The sequence below is a fragment of the Penaeus japonicus genome, unplaced genomic scaffold, assembly GCF_977035675.1.
Source record: "Penaeus japonicus unplaced genomic scaffold, GWHDUDI00000001_assembly GWHDUDI00000039, whole genome shotgun sequence".
NCBI lineage: Eukaryota > Metazoa > Arthropoda > Malacostraca > Decapoda > Penaeidae > Penaeus > Penaeus japonicus.
Genome location: NW_028234441.1, coordinates 8,791,500 through 8,806,499, shown reverse-complemented (window position 1 = coordinate 8,806,499; position 15,000 = coordinate 8,791,500). Strand labels below are relative to the sequence as shown.

The 15,000-nt window shown below is 43.5% G+C and overlaps 2 protein-coding genes across 9 annotated transcripts in view; one reads left to right on the top strand and one right to left on the bottom strand.

The window, feature by feature from the left end:
* Positions 1-4,218, top strand: part of IRSp53 (Insulin receptor substrate 53 kDa) — a 147,674-nt gene extending 143,456 nt beyond the window's left edge. For 3 of the 4 annotated variants that reach the window (XM_086533634.1, XM_086533633.1, XM_086533637.1), the window contains exons 13-14: positions 140-633; positions 805-4,218. In XM_086533634.1, the coding sequence (XP_086389760.1) occupies positions 140-633; positions 805-2,062 (1,752 nt within the window). In that variant the 3' untranslated portion in view covers positions 2,063-4,218. The remainder of the gene's footprint in view (positions 1-139; positions 634-804) is intronic. The other variant, XM_086533636.1, reaches the window with a different exon arrangement.
* Positions 4,215-14,782, bottom strand: LOC122262975 (uncharacterized). Of its 5 annotated transcripts, none has more exons than XM_043031256.2 (4): positions 14,667-14,782; positions 13,147-13,443; positions 7,481-7,574; positions 4,215-6,720 (listed from the first exon to the last, which is right to left on the bottom strand). In XM_043031256.2, exons 2-4 carry the CDS (start codon positions 13,231-13,233, stop codon positions 6,332-6,334), a joined length of 570 nt encoding a protein of 189 aa, XP_042887190.2. In that variant the 5' UTR covers positions 13,234-13,443; positions 14,667-14,782; the 3' UTR covers positions 4,215-6,331. The 5 variants fall into 5 exon arrangements, with proteins under 5 accessions (XP_042887190.2, XP_042887198.2, XP_042887204.2 ...); XM_043031264.2 differs by lacking the exon at positions 14,667-14,782 and adding an exon at positions 14,369-14,495; XM_043031270.2 differs by lacking the exon at positions 14,667-14,782 and adding an exon at positions 14,224-14,357.
* Positions 14,783-15,000: the final 218 nt, after the last annotated feature.

The window sequence follows — 15,000 nt, the reverse complement described above, 5'->3', positions numbered from 1 at the left end:
CTAAACAAACAGAACAGAACAACTCTGTGCATTACTGATCGCCACTTGTGACTGGTTCTGTCTTTACATACTATACTGCAGCGCCAATCACTTACCCTTACGGCATGTGCCAAGGCTTCAGTCTCGCGACTCCCTACAGGTCCGAGCCGCTAGTCCCGCCGCCGCCTCCCATGCCAGTGCCTCCACTTCTGCCTCGAGCGTTCCAGTGCCACAGTCCTCCGCCTCTGCCAAATCATCACATGTAGCCTCTTCCCAGGAGACTCTGAGAACCTGCACCAGCATGTCCTCTAGCGTCAACACGGTCCTCTTCAACCACGCCATCCTGGACCCCCCTTCAGCCCGAGTCTCAGCCCCCACCATCAAGAAATCCACGAGTCAGCCGCAGGCGCACTGCAAGTCCGGCTCTAACCCTTTCACCTCCAGCGGCTCCTTGACCACCGGCTCCTCCATGACCTTGAGTCGCTCCTTCACCACCGGGGCAGGGTCCTCCCACCTCTCTACGCGCTTCCAGAAGAGAGGCAGCGGGAACGCGTCCTTTCACTCGAGCGATGACAGCGGCTTCAGCAACGAGAGCGGCAGCATAAGGCCTCCTGTCAACCCCGAGGCTGACTATTCCGACGATGATCTCAACGGGTAAGTGAGGCTTTGTATACCTGTGCTTGATCTCCCATCTTGCATCATGTGTCTTATTTTCCCCCTAGAAATAGTGTCATGTCTGTGATGTCGTCTTTTGCTTTTCATGTGTTTTGTCCCTTCTGTATACGTTTTCTTTTGTTTTACCTTCGCCTTCCTTTGCTTTGCCAGACTTGTCCCACATTCCATGAACAGCCTCAGCTCCCGCTGGCTGAGGTCCTCCACATCTCCGCCGTATAACTCGGAGCCGGTCTCTCTCCCTTGCCTTCTCAGCCCCGAGTCCTGCCATTCTAGTGACCAACAGTCCTTCCAGTACATAGCAGGGGACCAGGACGCCACCATGACACTTCCGACACCTGGTCGCAAACACAAAAGCGAGACTGTTAAACACAGGGATCGTTCCCTTCCTTCTCTCTCCATTGATCATTTTGTGACTTTGGCGAGGAGGAAGACCAACAGGTCCTCGCCCTGCGCCCAAAAGATCGCCGCCCAGAGAGAGCGCGGCCGAAGTCAGGAGAGAGGGCGGCGAACCGTGCGGAGGAGCTCGTCTCTCCTCTGTCTGGGCATGGACTCCTGCCGCGGGATTCCTGACGACCTGCAGAGTGCAGACTACGAGGACGTCTGGTCCGAGGACTGGAGACACTCCTCACTCGTTGACGTAAGCCTGGATATCCCAGACCCGCCATCCTTCCAACCCCCTGCGCCGCCCACGCCTGCCAGCACCAGGCCCACTGTGGATTACTCGATCCGCCCGCCGATGCCCCTGCCCCATGACGACCCCAACCCGTCGCCGAGGTCCTGCTCGAACACGAGGCAGAGCGAGTCGTCTCAGCAGAACTCGAACTCTTCCTCGGGCAACAGCACCCTAACGGGGAGTGACGAGGAGGACAACGAGGAGGAGATCTACATGGTCGTCAGCGACCACAGGTGCGCAATGAAGAAGACGCAGACGAGGAAACAAGTATCTCGTTCCCTCACCTGGGCGTCGCCTGCCCAACGCAGGTCTCCTCCGCCACCTCCGCTGCCCATGTCCAACCCGCCATCATCCACTGCGTCTTCCACCTCTACCAAAATCACTCAAATCAGAAGTCACGTGTCTCCGCGACGGCCTGACGCAAGTCAAAACAACTCCCCTTATTCGATTCCGCCGTCCCAGTCCTCAGAGACGCCGCCGTTGCCCCCCAGGAGGACGCAGCGGCCCCCCTGTCCTCTCCCGAAGGAAAGCCAGAGTCAGCCTGCCGACCGACTACTGATGCCATGGCAATATGGCAATGAAGTTAACATTCTCAACTACAGCGACTACATGAACCGTCGCCTGAAGTATCCAGAGGGAGTGTCTCGCATCGACCAGCGGTCATACACAACTGGAAACTTATGTGGCCCGTGGTACGACCTCTGGGCAGACGACCCCTCAGTGGCAGACGTATGATCTTTGTGTCTTTAAGTCTGAGAAAAGACCTTTAGTCACTTTATGTATATATGACAAAACTGCTCACAGAAGGCCAAAAAAGAATCTAGCACTTAAGGTGTTCCTGCTCTGCATGAATACAGCTCTTTCTTGTTTTCAGAAAGTTTTTTTTTGCGTGTTACATTCTTGTGTAAAATACGTAGAATCTCTTTTCTTTTCAAGTTCAAAAGATTTTGTATATATAGAATGAGAATTTATCATGAATGTAACCTTGTAGGGGCTGTCCTTTTTATTTTTCCCAATATTTTGATGTATATTTTATGCATAATATCTATATAAGTTTTATTTAGTTAATGATATACAAATTTATTAGTTTTGTTCGCTGTATATAGCACGTGTAACACTACAAGTAAATTTTCATCAGTTACCTCTTCTTATAACAGTTTTCTTTAATGCTAAAAGTATGTGCATGGATAACTTTTATATTTCTTCCCAACGTACTTTTCTTGGATTGTGTCCTTATTTTCACCTTAATATAAACATTGTTAATAGTTCTTAGTGAATTCGATATCACAAAAATACAATCTATTGAATCAACTAACAAAATTGTTCTAATCTTATTTTATAAAAGAAAATGGAATAAAGAACAAATATTACAAAAACTAACAAGCCATAATGTAATGTCTCAGGCATGCTGTAAGATGTTGACATCGTTATTTTTTGTATTTTAGAGTAAATGTCTATTTTCGTAGAACGCTATTTGTCACGACGACATCAAATTCTTCTTTCAGAGTTTCAGTGGAGATTCAGCAAGAGCAGGCACGCAAAACTTTAAATGCACATAAAAAGAGAGAAAAGAAAATGCATAGATAGTGCAGTCTTCATGGATATTATGATTAAATTGTTTTATGTGAAAACGTTGCACAGTGTCGATGTATTATTTGCTCTTGTAGTGCGAGAGAGAGGAAAAATAATCGTATCAAAACTGTACGTGTTTAAAAAACTTATTTCATTGATATATAATGTCTAACTTTGGGATAAGAGTAAAGTTAGAACATTATATTTTTTATCCTCATTCGCTGTACATATCATTGCTATGACTGTTGCTTCGGCACTAGAAATAATACTCAAGACCTAAATCTATTGCTAAAAGGAACAAGCTTGCTGAGTGAAAAAATGTGAGAAAAAAAAAAGTATCGAGATAATTTCAGGTTTGTGAATAAGAAAAGTTCATATTGTTGTTGTGGACTGTGTGGTTTATCCTATAATCAACACATTAAACAAAACAACAAACAAACAAAAAAGATACTTCAACGGAGAGCAACAACATGAATCGATGATAGTGAAAGTACTATGACATTTGAAAGAACAATCTACGGTATGATGACGGACTGCAAATTTCATTGAGAAGAATTTATGAATGTGGATACCCAAAGCGTTGTGTTGTCTCATCCTGGTGCTCTATGAACCACGCGTTCTGTCTTCCATCAAGGGCTGTGTGGCGTTATCAGGGATTGTGTGACGTCATTTTAGTAAACACAGCAACGGACTTTGATTTGGGTAGATTTGCAAGATCTTGGTCATCGGAATTCGTCTATGTTCACGCTTGTTTGTGTCGCATTTTCCACTTCTTTCCACTTCATTTGTCTATTTCTTTCTGTAGCATTTTGAACTCTTTTTACTCTTACATGTACTTTGAGGGATATTGATAAGGCTTATGATAAGAAAAAAATACTAAATTAATATCAACCAATATTAATGATCAATATTCCATCAGTGTCAAATGATTATAAGTAACAGAAAGTTAATTGATTAAGAGATTTAGGTCTGATAATAAACACTCTAAAATATGTCTGTGATCATAGTACGCTAAAAAAAATAATGCGCCTAAAGTGTACTTACATATTTTTTCAGTTTAACCCAGACCATTCTAAATCCCATCGTAAATGTATTAGTCTCACCTTAAAACGTTACTTCCCACAGCACTTCAGGTTCCGTTTTCTACCAGTGCAACTCTCACACGGAGACTTTCACAACTTGTTAAATACACAGTTGAACGTCTTTTTCTTGTACAGTTTTATGTATAGATTAACAAAGCTATGACACGGGAGGCCATATGTTATAGGTCTCCTAGTCTGTAGAATTTAGATATGAAGGAAATAAATATATCCCAAAAACTCATTTGTTTTATTGTTTTTTATACAAAATTACCACGTACAAATCTGCATCTTGTAAATGTATATAAATTCTCTTTTAAAATTTTACAACATAATGTATTTCAACATCTCTTTTTCATTTTTTCTATTCTAATTTAAAATCTACAAACAGACGAAACCAACCTATATATTAACTTCAATAGGCACATAACAAAGATAAGATATCGCAGTACAAAGTCATGCTCAAAACCCACTCAATTTTAAATAAACTTTTTTTTTTCCTATACATTATCTCGTGCACAATATAAGGTGATCAACCGTATATAATGTTTATATAGACAACAATCATGGATTACGATACCTGGTCAAAGAAGCAAGAAGTCCTGTGTCCCTTTTAGAAAAATATATACTGTATACCATGAAAAGCACGTCCACCTTTATATCGTTTTGTAGAGGAAAAGGAAACTAAAATATGTGGTGTCCGATGGCAAATGTTTTCAACATGTAAATACATCATCCAGGTATATGCATATGCATATGCATATATATATATATATATATATATATATATATATATATATATATGTATATATATATATATATATATATATATATATATATATGCGCACGCACGCACACACACACAATGTGTGTGTGTGTGTGTTGGATATATGTGAGTGAGTGAGTGAGTGAGTGAGTGAGTGAGTGAGTGAGTGAGTGAGTGAGTGAGTGAGTGAGTGAGTGAGTGAGTGAGTGAGTGAGTGAGTGGTGAGTGGTGATTGATGAGTGAATGAGTGTGTATGCATTTGCGCGCGCACGAACACGAATCAATGCATGGACGTTTGTAAGTAGTTCATTTTGCATCTGTACTCCCTCACACGCGCTAAATGTACAACATTTACCTGAAAACATAAACAAATGTGGACATCAACAAAGAATAAAGCCAGCAACAATGATCAGAAGAACACAAATACTTCGGCTGAGTGGGTGTTGGCGACCCAATGGAAGGTCTCGTCAGGCCGAAACAACAGCCTTCATGTCGTCTAGAAATAACTCCTAAAGGACTGTTAGGTTTGGGTGTTAGAGAATATCAGTACGTGAAGACAACCCATATATTGCCATAGTCTCTCTTAACAACCTAAGCAACACCATCAAGATAATTAACTTGAAAATTTAACGATATAAATTAATACAATGAAGCCACCGACGACGCCAATACCTTTCTATAAGCAAGAGCTTGGCGCTGAGAAATCCCTAATTCCCTGTAATCTACGAACATTATATAAGGCAACATCCAGGCTACACATTGCAATCATAACTAGCGTCTGATACAATGGGCAATATTCTAAGAGGAGTTTAAATCAAAGCATCGAGATCTTAAAGAAACATTATTGCAAGTATAAAAGTTAGAATGACGTGTAGATTCATGACGGTTTCTTGCAGCTCTTGTAGGACGTCAAAAGGACTCACGAAAATATACAATCCAAACGGCGAGAGACAGCTATGGAGTCTGCTTATAAATAAATCACATACTTTACATTTGTGAAGACGTGCTCATACGGTCAACGAACACAAACAGGCACCAAACAGGTTCAACAAGTGACAGACTCATATTTCGCCGTCGCACTCTCACGCAGACTTTGTTATGAAAGCACACACAAAAGGATTTTTTAAAAAGTCCTACTTGAAAGACAAACCACACATGGATGGGAGGCAATGCATCCACGATTTCGACTCAACGTTTCGACTTTTTTTTGTGCACTCCTGAAGAATACTTATGCTCATGTAAACTAGGCACGGAACCAACCTGTTTTCATGCAGATCGTCTTTTAAAACTCTCCTCGTTGACATCCCTCTGAAGATATTCAGTAATAGCTTATTTTCAGAATAATGAATAAGCTATCTTTAATTGTGACTATCCTTAAAAAAAAAAGTATAAAATGATATATCGACATTAGTCAGAGAGCCAGAGCATTGCAGATCCGATCAAGTTTACGCAACGAAATCTGACCCAAAAATTACCCATAGCTTTTTTTTTATTCGTATATGCACGGTGTGAGCACAATTGAAGGGGACTTATCGCACATGACGCCCTGAATAACATTGCCCGTCGAAGCGTTGCGTTGCGAAGATCTTACGTGGCGGCGAGACTCGCTTTCTTGTCCGCCTTCTTTCCCTCTGACATCTCCCTCTGCACCGCTTTCTTCAGCCGCATCAGATCGTCGTGGATTAGCTTCGCCTCCTTCTTCGCGCCCGTCGCCTTGCCCTTCCCTCTGCCGTGGAGGGGCTCCTTCTTCGGCCCCGAGGAGGAGGTCTTGCCCTGGCCCCTCCCTCCCCCCTGCTTCCCCTCCCCTCCCGTCGCCGGGGGCTTCCTCGCTTTGTTCTTCTTGTTCTTCTTGTTTTTCTTGGATTTCTTCAGCTTGCGGAAGTAGTGGGCCTTCCTCTTGGGAAACGACTTGCGGATGTTGGGCACGAAGGCCGGCTGCGAGGGCGCCGCGTCGGGCAGCCCGCTCAGCGCCGCGCCTGCGGAGACAGAGGCTTCATTAAGGCTCATGAAAAATCTAGATAAATAAATTACTAAAGCAAGCTGTCAATCAATTTATAGACAAACACGCACATACAATTGATTAATTCATTTATTCCTTTTATTTGTATATCATTATGTATGTATGTCTTATCATCATCACATCATTAAATACATACATATGTCCATATCTATATATCCTTAGCTATTTGCATATTTTCATATCAGTCTATGTTAGTTCCTATAGACTATAATGTAACTCTCTCCTTATCAAATAAAATAGTCCGCTATCACATCCAAAATACGATAGAGCAACGATATGCATTCCTTTCTTTGTACCTGACCTGGAAGTCTTTATTGTCCACTTATCATTTTGAGAGAAAAAATCAAACATCCTTGGCTATCTGCTATTTTTTGCTCTTGAGTTATCATTGCTGATAGCTAGCTATTCGTTGGTAAATGCCTGGTCATTCAAATATGTATGTGTGTGTGTGTGTGTGTGTGTGTGTGTGTGTGTGTGTGTGTGTTTGTGTGTGTTTGTGTGTGTTTGTGTGTGTTTGTGTGTGTTTGTGTGTGTTTGTGTTTGTGTTTGTGTGTGTGTGTGTGTATGCCAATGTGTGGTTTCCAAATTCTCCTCTCTAACCCTAAATATATCAATAACCATCCTCAAAATGACTACAAAAATCACCACAATTACAAAAAAAAGCGTCACGATCTACCACACGAAGGCAAAGTAACTGAAAGGTTAAAAACACCTGCCTTGCTCTCCCTCCTGTATCCCTGCATCCGGAATGGGCACAGCTCGCTCGCTCAGGTTCCTCACCTCCTCCGTGTACATCTGCTTCTGCACATGCTGCAAGGGGAAGCTTCGGTTACACAGGGGCTCAGGTTGTTGTCTGTTGTAAACTTATTATATGGAATCACAGTGATCATAGTCACAGGTAATTAATTGTATCAAAACAAACAAACATTCAATATACACACATAGAAATATTCCTATATACCTATTATTATATATCTATATCTATATTTGTCTACCTATATGGAGAAAAATGAGTGAGAAAATGAAAATCAATATACAAAAGAAAGTTAACTGTTACTACAATATCATAGTCATAAACTGATAAGTCTAAAAAAGATAAAGATATTCCATGAAAATAGGCAAAACCATTATAAGATGGTAATATAGTCTGGTAGTCTTCAGTTTAGCTCGAATGTGGACATAGACTTCCTGACACAGTACATGAGCAGTGATCAGCTGCCTTGAATTCAGATTAAGGGAAATGAATCCAGTAAGTGCAACATGTTTTTATAATTCATGAATTGCAACGCCTTATCTTATCTTTCCTTTCTCGTTCTAGTGTGCGTATGATACATGTACGTAAAGATGTCTTTATATATGTATACGCGTATACAAAAATGTAACTAGAACTACATGCAATCACTCTCTCAAACACACACACACACACACACACACACACAGACTCACACTCACACACACACTCACACACACACACACACTCTCTCTCTCTCACACACACTCCCACTCCCACTCATACACACACTCACACACACATACACACACATATCAGAAGGAAGAGGAGATGATATACTTTAAGAATTGGTAAACAGGGTATTGTTATCCCTTTTGCTTTTCACATACGCTGTCAGCATTTCATATTAAACTATTTTTTTCAGATTTCATTTTTCAAGCGGATTTTCATATGGTACGTCAACGATCACAAATCTAAAGAGAAATAATTTACTTTCGATCACTTGAAAATTAAACTCGTATGCAGTAGCGTTTCTATCTACATATCTATTATAATCTATCTATCTATCTATCTATCTATCTATCTATCTATCTATCTATCTATCTATCTATATATATATATATATATATATATATATGTGTGTGTGTGTGTGTGTGTGTGTGTGTGTGTGTGTGTGTGTGTGTGTGTGTGTGTGTGTGTGTGTGTGTGTGTGTGTGTGTGTGTGTGTGTCTTGTTCTAGTACGCGCTGATGAATATATCGTGTCGCAGTGACTTAAATACCTCTCTTGGGCAATCCTCGGCTATTTACCATATGTGTACGCTTTTGTACAGCCCTACAGCGAACACTGTTGAGCAACGTTACGGGATTTGTTGTTTTGTCACGTCATCTTCGGAGGACTTCAATGGGCTACGGCTTAGGAAAATGAACAATATTATCGGTAAATCAAAAGACGGCACATCATATTTCACTAGATAACAAAACAAATGACAATAGATATATTGGACATATATGTTTTCTTTACTAATAAAGAAAATGTATAGCGAATCAGTGAACTGAAAACGCGGCAACGATTTCGAACGCCCCCGCTGCTAACCGACGTAAACAAAGGTATGAGAAATCCACACACTCTCTCTAGATATGATTCGAAGTAGCCACTTGCCTTCAATATTACACCTGAGAAGATTTGGGTTGTATAATGATTAACGTAGTGAAAGAAAGCTAGAGAGAGAGAGATAGATAGATAGAGAGAGAGAGAAAGAGAGAGAGAGAGGAAGAGAGGAAAAGATGAAGAAGAAGAAGAAGAAGAGAGATGAGAAGAGAGAGAGATGAGATGAGAGATGAGATGAAGAGATGATAGATGAAGAGAGAAGATGAAGATGAGAGAGATGAAGATGAAGATGAAGATGCAGATGAAGACGAAGATGAAGATGAGAGAGAGAAGAGAAGAGAGAGAGAGAGATGAGAGAGATGAAGATGAAGATGAAGATGAAGATGAGATGAAGAGAGATGAAGAGAAGAGAAGAAGAAGAGAGAAGAAAGAAGAGAGAAGAGAGAGAGAGAGGAGAGAAAAGGAGAGAGAGGAGAGAGAGAGAGAGAGAGAGAGAGAGGGAGAGAGAGAGAGAGAGAGAGTTTCAGAGAGAGAGAGATTGAGAAAAGAGAGAAAGAGAGAAGAGAAGAGAAGAGAGAGAGAGAGAGAAAGAAGAGAGAGAGAGAAGAGAGAGATAGAGAAGAGAGAGAGAGAGAGAGAGAGAGAGAGAGAGAGAGAGAGAGAGAGAGAGAGAGAGAGAGAGAGAGAGGGGGGGGGGGAAGAGAGGAAAAGATGAAGAGAAGAGAAGAAGAGAAGAGAGGAGGAGAGAAAGGGAGAAAAAGAGACATAGATACATAGAGGTATAGAGGCCTTAGAGACAAATATACAGAGAGACAGAGACAGAGCCAGAAGAGAGAAAGAGAGATAGAGAGCGAGTGAGAGAGAGCGAGTACGTGTTTTTATGTCTTTATATAAACCTTGACAATTATAACAATAACTCTAACCGCATGAACATCCATGAGAAACGAATGAGAAAAACAAAAACAAAAACAAAACCAGATCACCGGGATGTTGAAACCCCTCCCCCTCCCCCCCTTAGTCATGTGCTCCACCCAGCTCCCTTCCCCCTTCCCCCCCTACCCCGCATCCCCACTTATCGCAAGCTCCACCCACATTCTCCTTCCTCTTCCTCCTGCCGTGCACTCCTCGCCTCGCTTCTTACTTCCTTGTGCTTTACTTTTGTTTTAGAGAGAGAGAAAGATATATATAGATAGATAGATAGATACAGGGAGAGAGAGAGAGAGAGGGAGAGGGAGAGGGAGAGGGAGAGGGAGAGGGAGAGGGAGAGGGAGAGGGAGAGGGAGAGGGAGGAAGAGAACAGAGAGAGAGAGAGAAAGAAACAGAGAAAGAGAGAAAGAAACTACAATATTGCTGCCACGTATACAAAGCGACAAATCAGCCAGATCAAAAACAAAAATATATTATGTGAGATAAACACGCCGCCACCTGAAGCACGTGACGCCTTGGCTGAGATAATCAGTTATGAAAATCCGGAGGAGGAAGTGTGAGGGTGCGGGGGAAGGGGATGGGGGGGGAGGGGGAGGGGGTAAGGAGGGCGCAGTATCTGTTCCTCAGGAATCTCGGTATAGTGTCGAGGGGGGATGGAAGGACAGAGGGAGGGAGGGAGAGGGAGAGGGAGGGAGAGAGGGAGGGATGGAAGAAAGGGAGGAAGAAAGGGATGTGTAAGAGGGAGGGGAAGGAGAGAGAGAAGGAAGGAGAGAAGGAGGGAGAGAAAGAGAGAGAGAAAGAGAAAGAGAGAGAGAAAGAGAGAGAGAAGGAGAGAGAGAAGGAGAAAGAGAAAGAGAAAGAGAGAAAGAGAGAAAGAGAGAAAGAGAGAAAGAGAGAAAGAGAGAAAGAGAGAAGAGAGAGAGAGAAGAGAGAGAGAGAAAGAGAGAGAGAGAGAGAGAGAGAGAGAGAGAGAGAGAGAGAGAGAGAGAGAGAGAGAGAGAGAGAGAGAGAGAGAGAGAGAGAGAGAGAGAAAGAGAAAGAGAAAGAGAAAGAGAAAGAGAAAGAGAGAGACACCCGGCAAGCTCCGTGCTTCCCTTCCCTGCCACTCCCCACGAACGCATGTGTTGCACCTCGCCCTCTGTGTTCTCCCTCCGCAGATCAAATCGAATTCTCTCGAACCGCGACTCGGGACGTCAAATAGGTCACCAGATATCACCGCTGGGGCAACCTAGCTACGCCTGTCAGTGGGCGGCGCTTTCTCTGCAATCCGAAGGGCATGCAATATGAACACTTACGGCCATCGTCTGAAGTGTCAAATTTCCCAACGCGGGGACAGACACCAGCACCATTGATAAAGTAGTTATTCATGTTGCATAAATATAACTGGAACGATAATTTACTGCATTGGACGTTGGTACAGCTTGAAAGGAAAAGGATACTGATGCCCCCCCCCCCCCTGTATTAAAACAGGTGGAGTAAATAATACTTAAAATGAGAACCTCCCATAACAACTGCCTTCTGAAGCGGTGCAGCTGTTCGGCAACCCTTACTATCACAACATCTGAATCTTGAGACACTGCATGTTGCAGTACAAGTGAATGTTTGTGCCTGAGTGTGAATACGCCCCTCTCTCTTTTCTCTGCGTTTCCTCTAATGTTCAGAGAGGTTAGTTCTCTTCAAGTTCATTTTTTGTATCTAATATTCAAATCATGTTTCTGACCTCTGAAAGTAAATGCTACGTAGTTTGATGCAGTACATTAGACACAAAAAGAGTTTGCAATGCTATAGATTAACATTAAGATGACACCAGAAGCAGATGTTCAGGGACAATGTCGTGTGAATCATGAGTCACGCTGTAGGCGGTTAAGGTGGGACGGGGGAGGGGAGGTGGGGGGAGGGGGGAGGGGGAAGGGAATGACTTGATGTTTGACTGAATGTTCTCCCCTCGTTCTTGCATGCATTCCCTCAACCTCTCACCCTCTGCACCCCTTCCTCCCTCCCCCATGGTTCCCCCATGGTTCCCTCGACATCCGATTTTGTCTTCAAGCACCGTAAGACAACCATGCTACACAGAGTACAGGAAATTTGTAGCGAAATTCATAATTCAAGTCCAGCTTTTGCAAATCACGTACCGATCTTATGCAAATTAGGATACAGTGTTTGTTACTCGGGTCTTTCGTGGCTGAATCAACTCTTTCATTCAGTGAGCCTTTGATGTGCTGGATTTACGTCTATATGGTACATGAACATATAGTAAATAAATACAAATGATATCCCTATCAATCGACCTGCCTTCACTATATGTATTTCCATACATCCATTCTATATAGCCAACGCATTTGTTGTTTCGTTTACATGAAAAATACATATACTGTAAAATAATTATATGATTTAAATTCCCACATTTCCTGTATGCTTGGTTTCGCTCTGGTAGAGGACAGGGAAGCGGAAGTGTTTTCGACCCAGAACACCGTTGCTGCCCTCAGGCAAGTGAGGAAAAGCGGTGAGGGGGGGGGAGTCTGGAAGTTGCATGGACGGGGGGGGGGAGTCTGGAAGTTGCATGGACGGGGGGGGAGGGGAGTCTGGAAGTTGCTTGGACGGGGAGGGAGGGGGGCGTCAAGCAAGTTTCTCCAAGCAGAACTGCTTTTGGAGGAGCAGGGGGGAGGGGGGAGGGGGTACCTAAGAACTACATGTTACGGAAGGCTCTACTTCTTATATATAAATCAAATTGTTACAATAATCAAGGAAGAAGGAGAGGGTATACGGAAGAACACGAAGTAGAAGAAGAGGAGGAAGGATAAGGATAAGGGTGATGGTGAAGATGATGATGATGATGATGATGATGATGATGATGATGATGATGATGATGATGATGATGATGATGATGATGATGATGATGATGATGATGATGATGATGATGATGATGATGATGATGATGATGATGATGATGATGATGATGATGATGATGACAACGACAATAATAATGGTAATATAATGACAATGGCAATGATAATGATAAAGATAAAAATACAGATACTATGCAGTCCGACAAGGTTGGGAGAAACGGGAGACATATGCGAGAGCGAAGTCAGGAACGAAAGCTCACGATACCCACGTGTAGAAAGACCTGGAGTGACACCAGCAGCAGCACCGCCACCAGGAAGATGGCATTCAGCTCCAGGGCGCGTCCGGACACCTTCATGATGGCACGCTGGCACTGTCCTCTCTCACTCTAAGCTCCCTCGTGTGCCATGTCCTTGTGTCACCAGAGCTCTATTCTTCTGGACTGTTCGTGCTGCGAATCTTCACTGAGTTTCATCTTTCTGACATTATGTATTCGAGTTATGTTCACCACAAGGTCTTCAGTCTGTATTTATAAAGTCATTCTCTCTAATCAGAGAATGCAAGACACCTGAAAGAAGAGCACACATATATATGACGCATATACAAACGTATGTCAGTCTGTCGCAAAAACACTACTAGCGACAAAACATCTTTTTCGGTATCAATGTTGTCTTTGCTAATTTCTCCTCCACGCAGCGTCACAACCTCACGATCAACACTAATTGGCGCACAGTGATTATATCATCCTATAAACGATGCCACGGCGAGTTCATCATCGGCGTCACCACACTAGCTCATCACGCGCACCTCACCACCGCGCTCGGGAGCCTAGCGGGCGAGAGAACTACACGCCCGCGTTCTCTGACAGGGTGATCTGTGGGGCCACGGCGAGCTCACGTCCCCACACGCCCACCCCCCTCCAGCCCCAGCCCACAGCTGCCCACAATCGTCACATCCTCGGTGTAATCCCTCCTCAGTGTCACATCCCTTCAGAGCCTTTGTTCGCTGGGTCTCTGGCTCTTGTTTCTTGTCCTCCCTCTCCCCCCCCCTGCCCCGTCCCCGCCGCCGGCCCGTCAATTCCTTCTCTCCCTCTTGCTTCCTTTCATATCCAGTTCCCGATGAGGCCTGTTCTCTCACTTTTCCCTTGACACTTGACACTAGCATGCATTTGCATTTCAAAACAGGGGGACTGATAGAACTTAAAAGCCGTGGCACATTTCTAAACGACTGACTATGAGTAGCATTGCATGCAAAGTAGTAATATTCGCTTCACACGGCTATATATTGATTTTCTTTACTTGCAGTCTGCACACTCCGTCTGAGCACACACAACAGGTATGCAACGAACCTGACTGTATCCATACACCAGTCGAACTTGTATGACAAGGGAGATTATATGACGACGTGTAAACTATCCAGACTCGACTTTCCAGACCAATCACTCGCCAGCGATACCATCCGTGTACGAGAAGACAATACGCCCTTGCGATTACTCCGATTACACAGGTCGACGTACAGGCGCTGTTCGCACTGCACGCAAAATCTCAATCTCAATCTGCAAACTCGGTTCTCTCCCTTTCTGTTGACAGAGTAGCCTGCGTGTTCCAGCACAGAATACTTGATGGCCTCGCGCTATAAACCCCCCCCCCCACCCCTCCTCGCACTGAGCCACCTGAGGCTAAAATTCCTCCACTAGTTCAATTGCAGAATTCCTCCACAGCCACAGCCTTGCACGCAGATCATCTTGCAAAAGAGTGGGGAGTTCGGCCTCTGTGGTTCTTTTTTTCTTACGTTCGTGTATGTGTTGTTACGACCCACTGAATGAGCTTCGAAAGGGCCAACGTCCCCAGGTGAACTACAACTTTCGGCAAACACTGTGGGATACCTGGGCGACGTTGCCAGTTAATTATTTGTTCCTAATTTATCACGTTGTTATTCCCAACAGACATGTTCAGCGGGGGCGACCTCGAGTGTCATTATTCCTGTGGTGGAACGTTTGTAATGGCGGGAATCTCGAAGAAAGGATGGTTACGATATGGGGAATTCACTGGGTTAGATTAAACACACAATTATTTATTTCACGGCAACTGAATCGAAGAGCTATTGCCATAAGTGTACATATTTC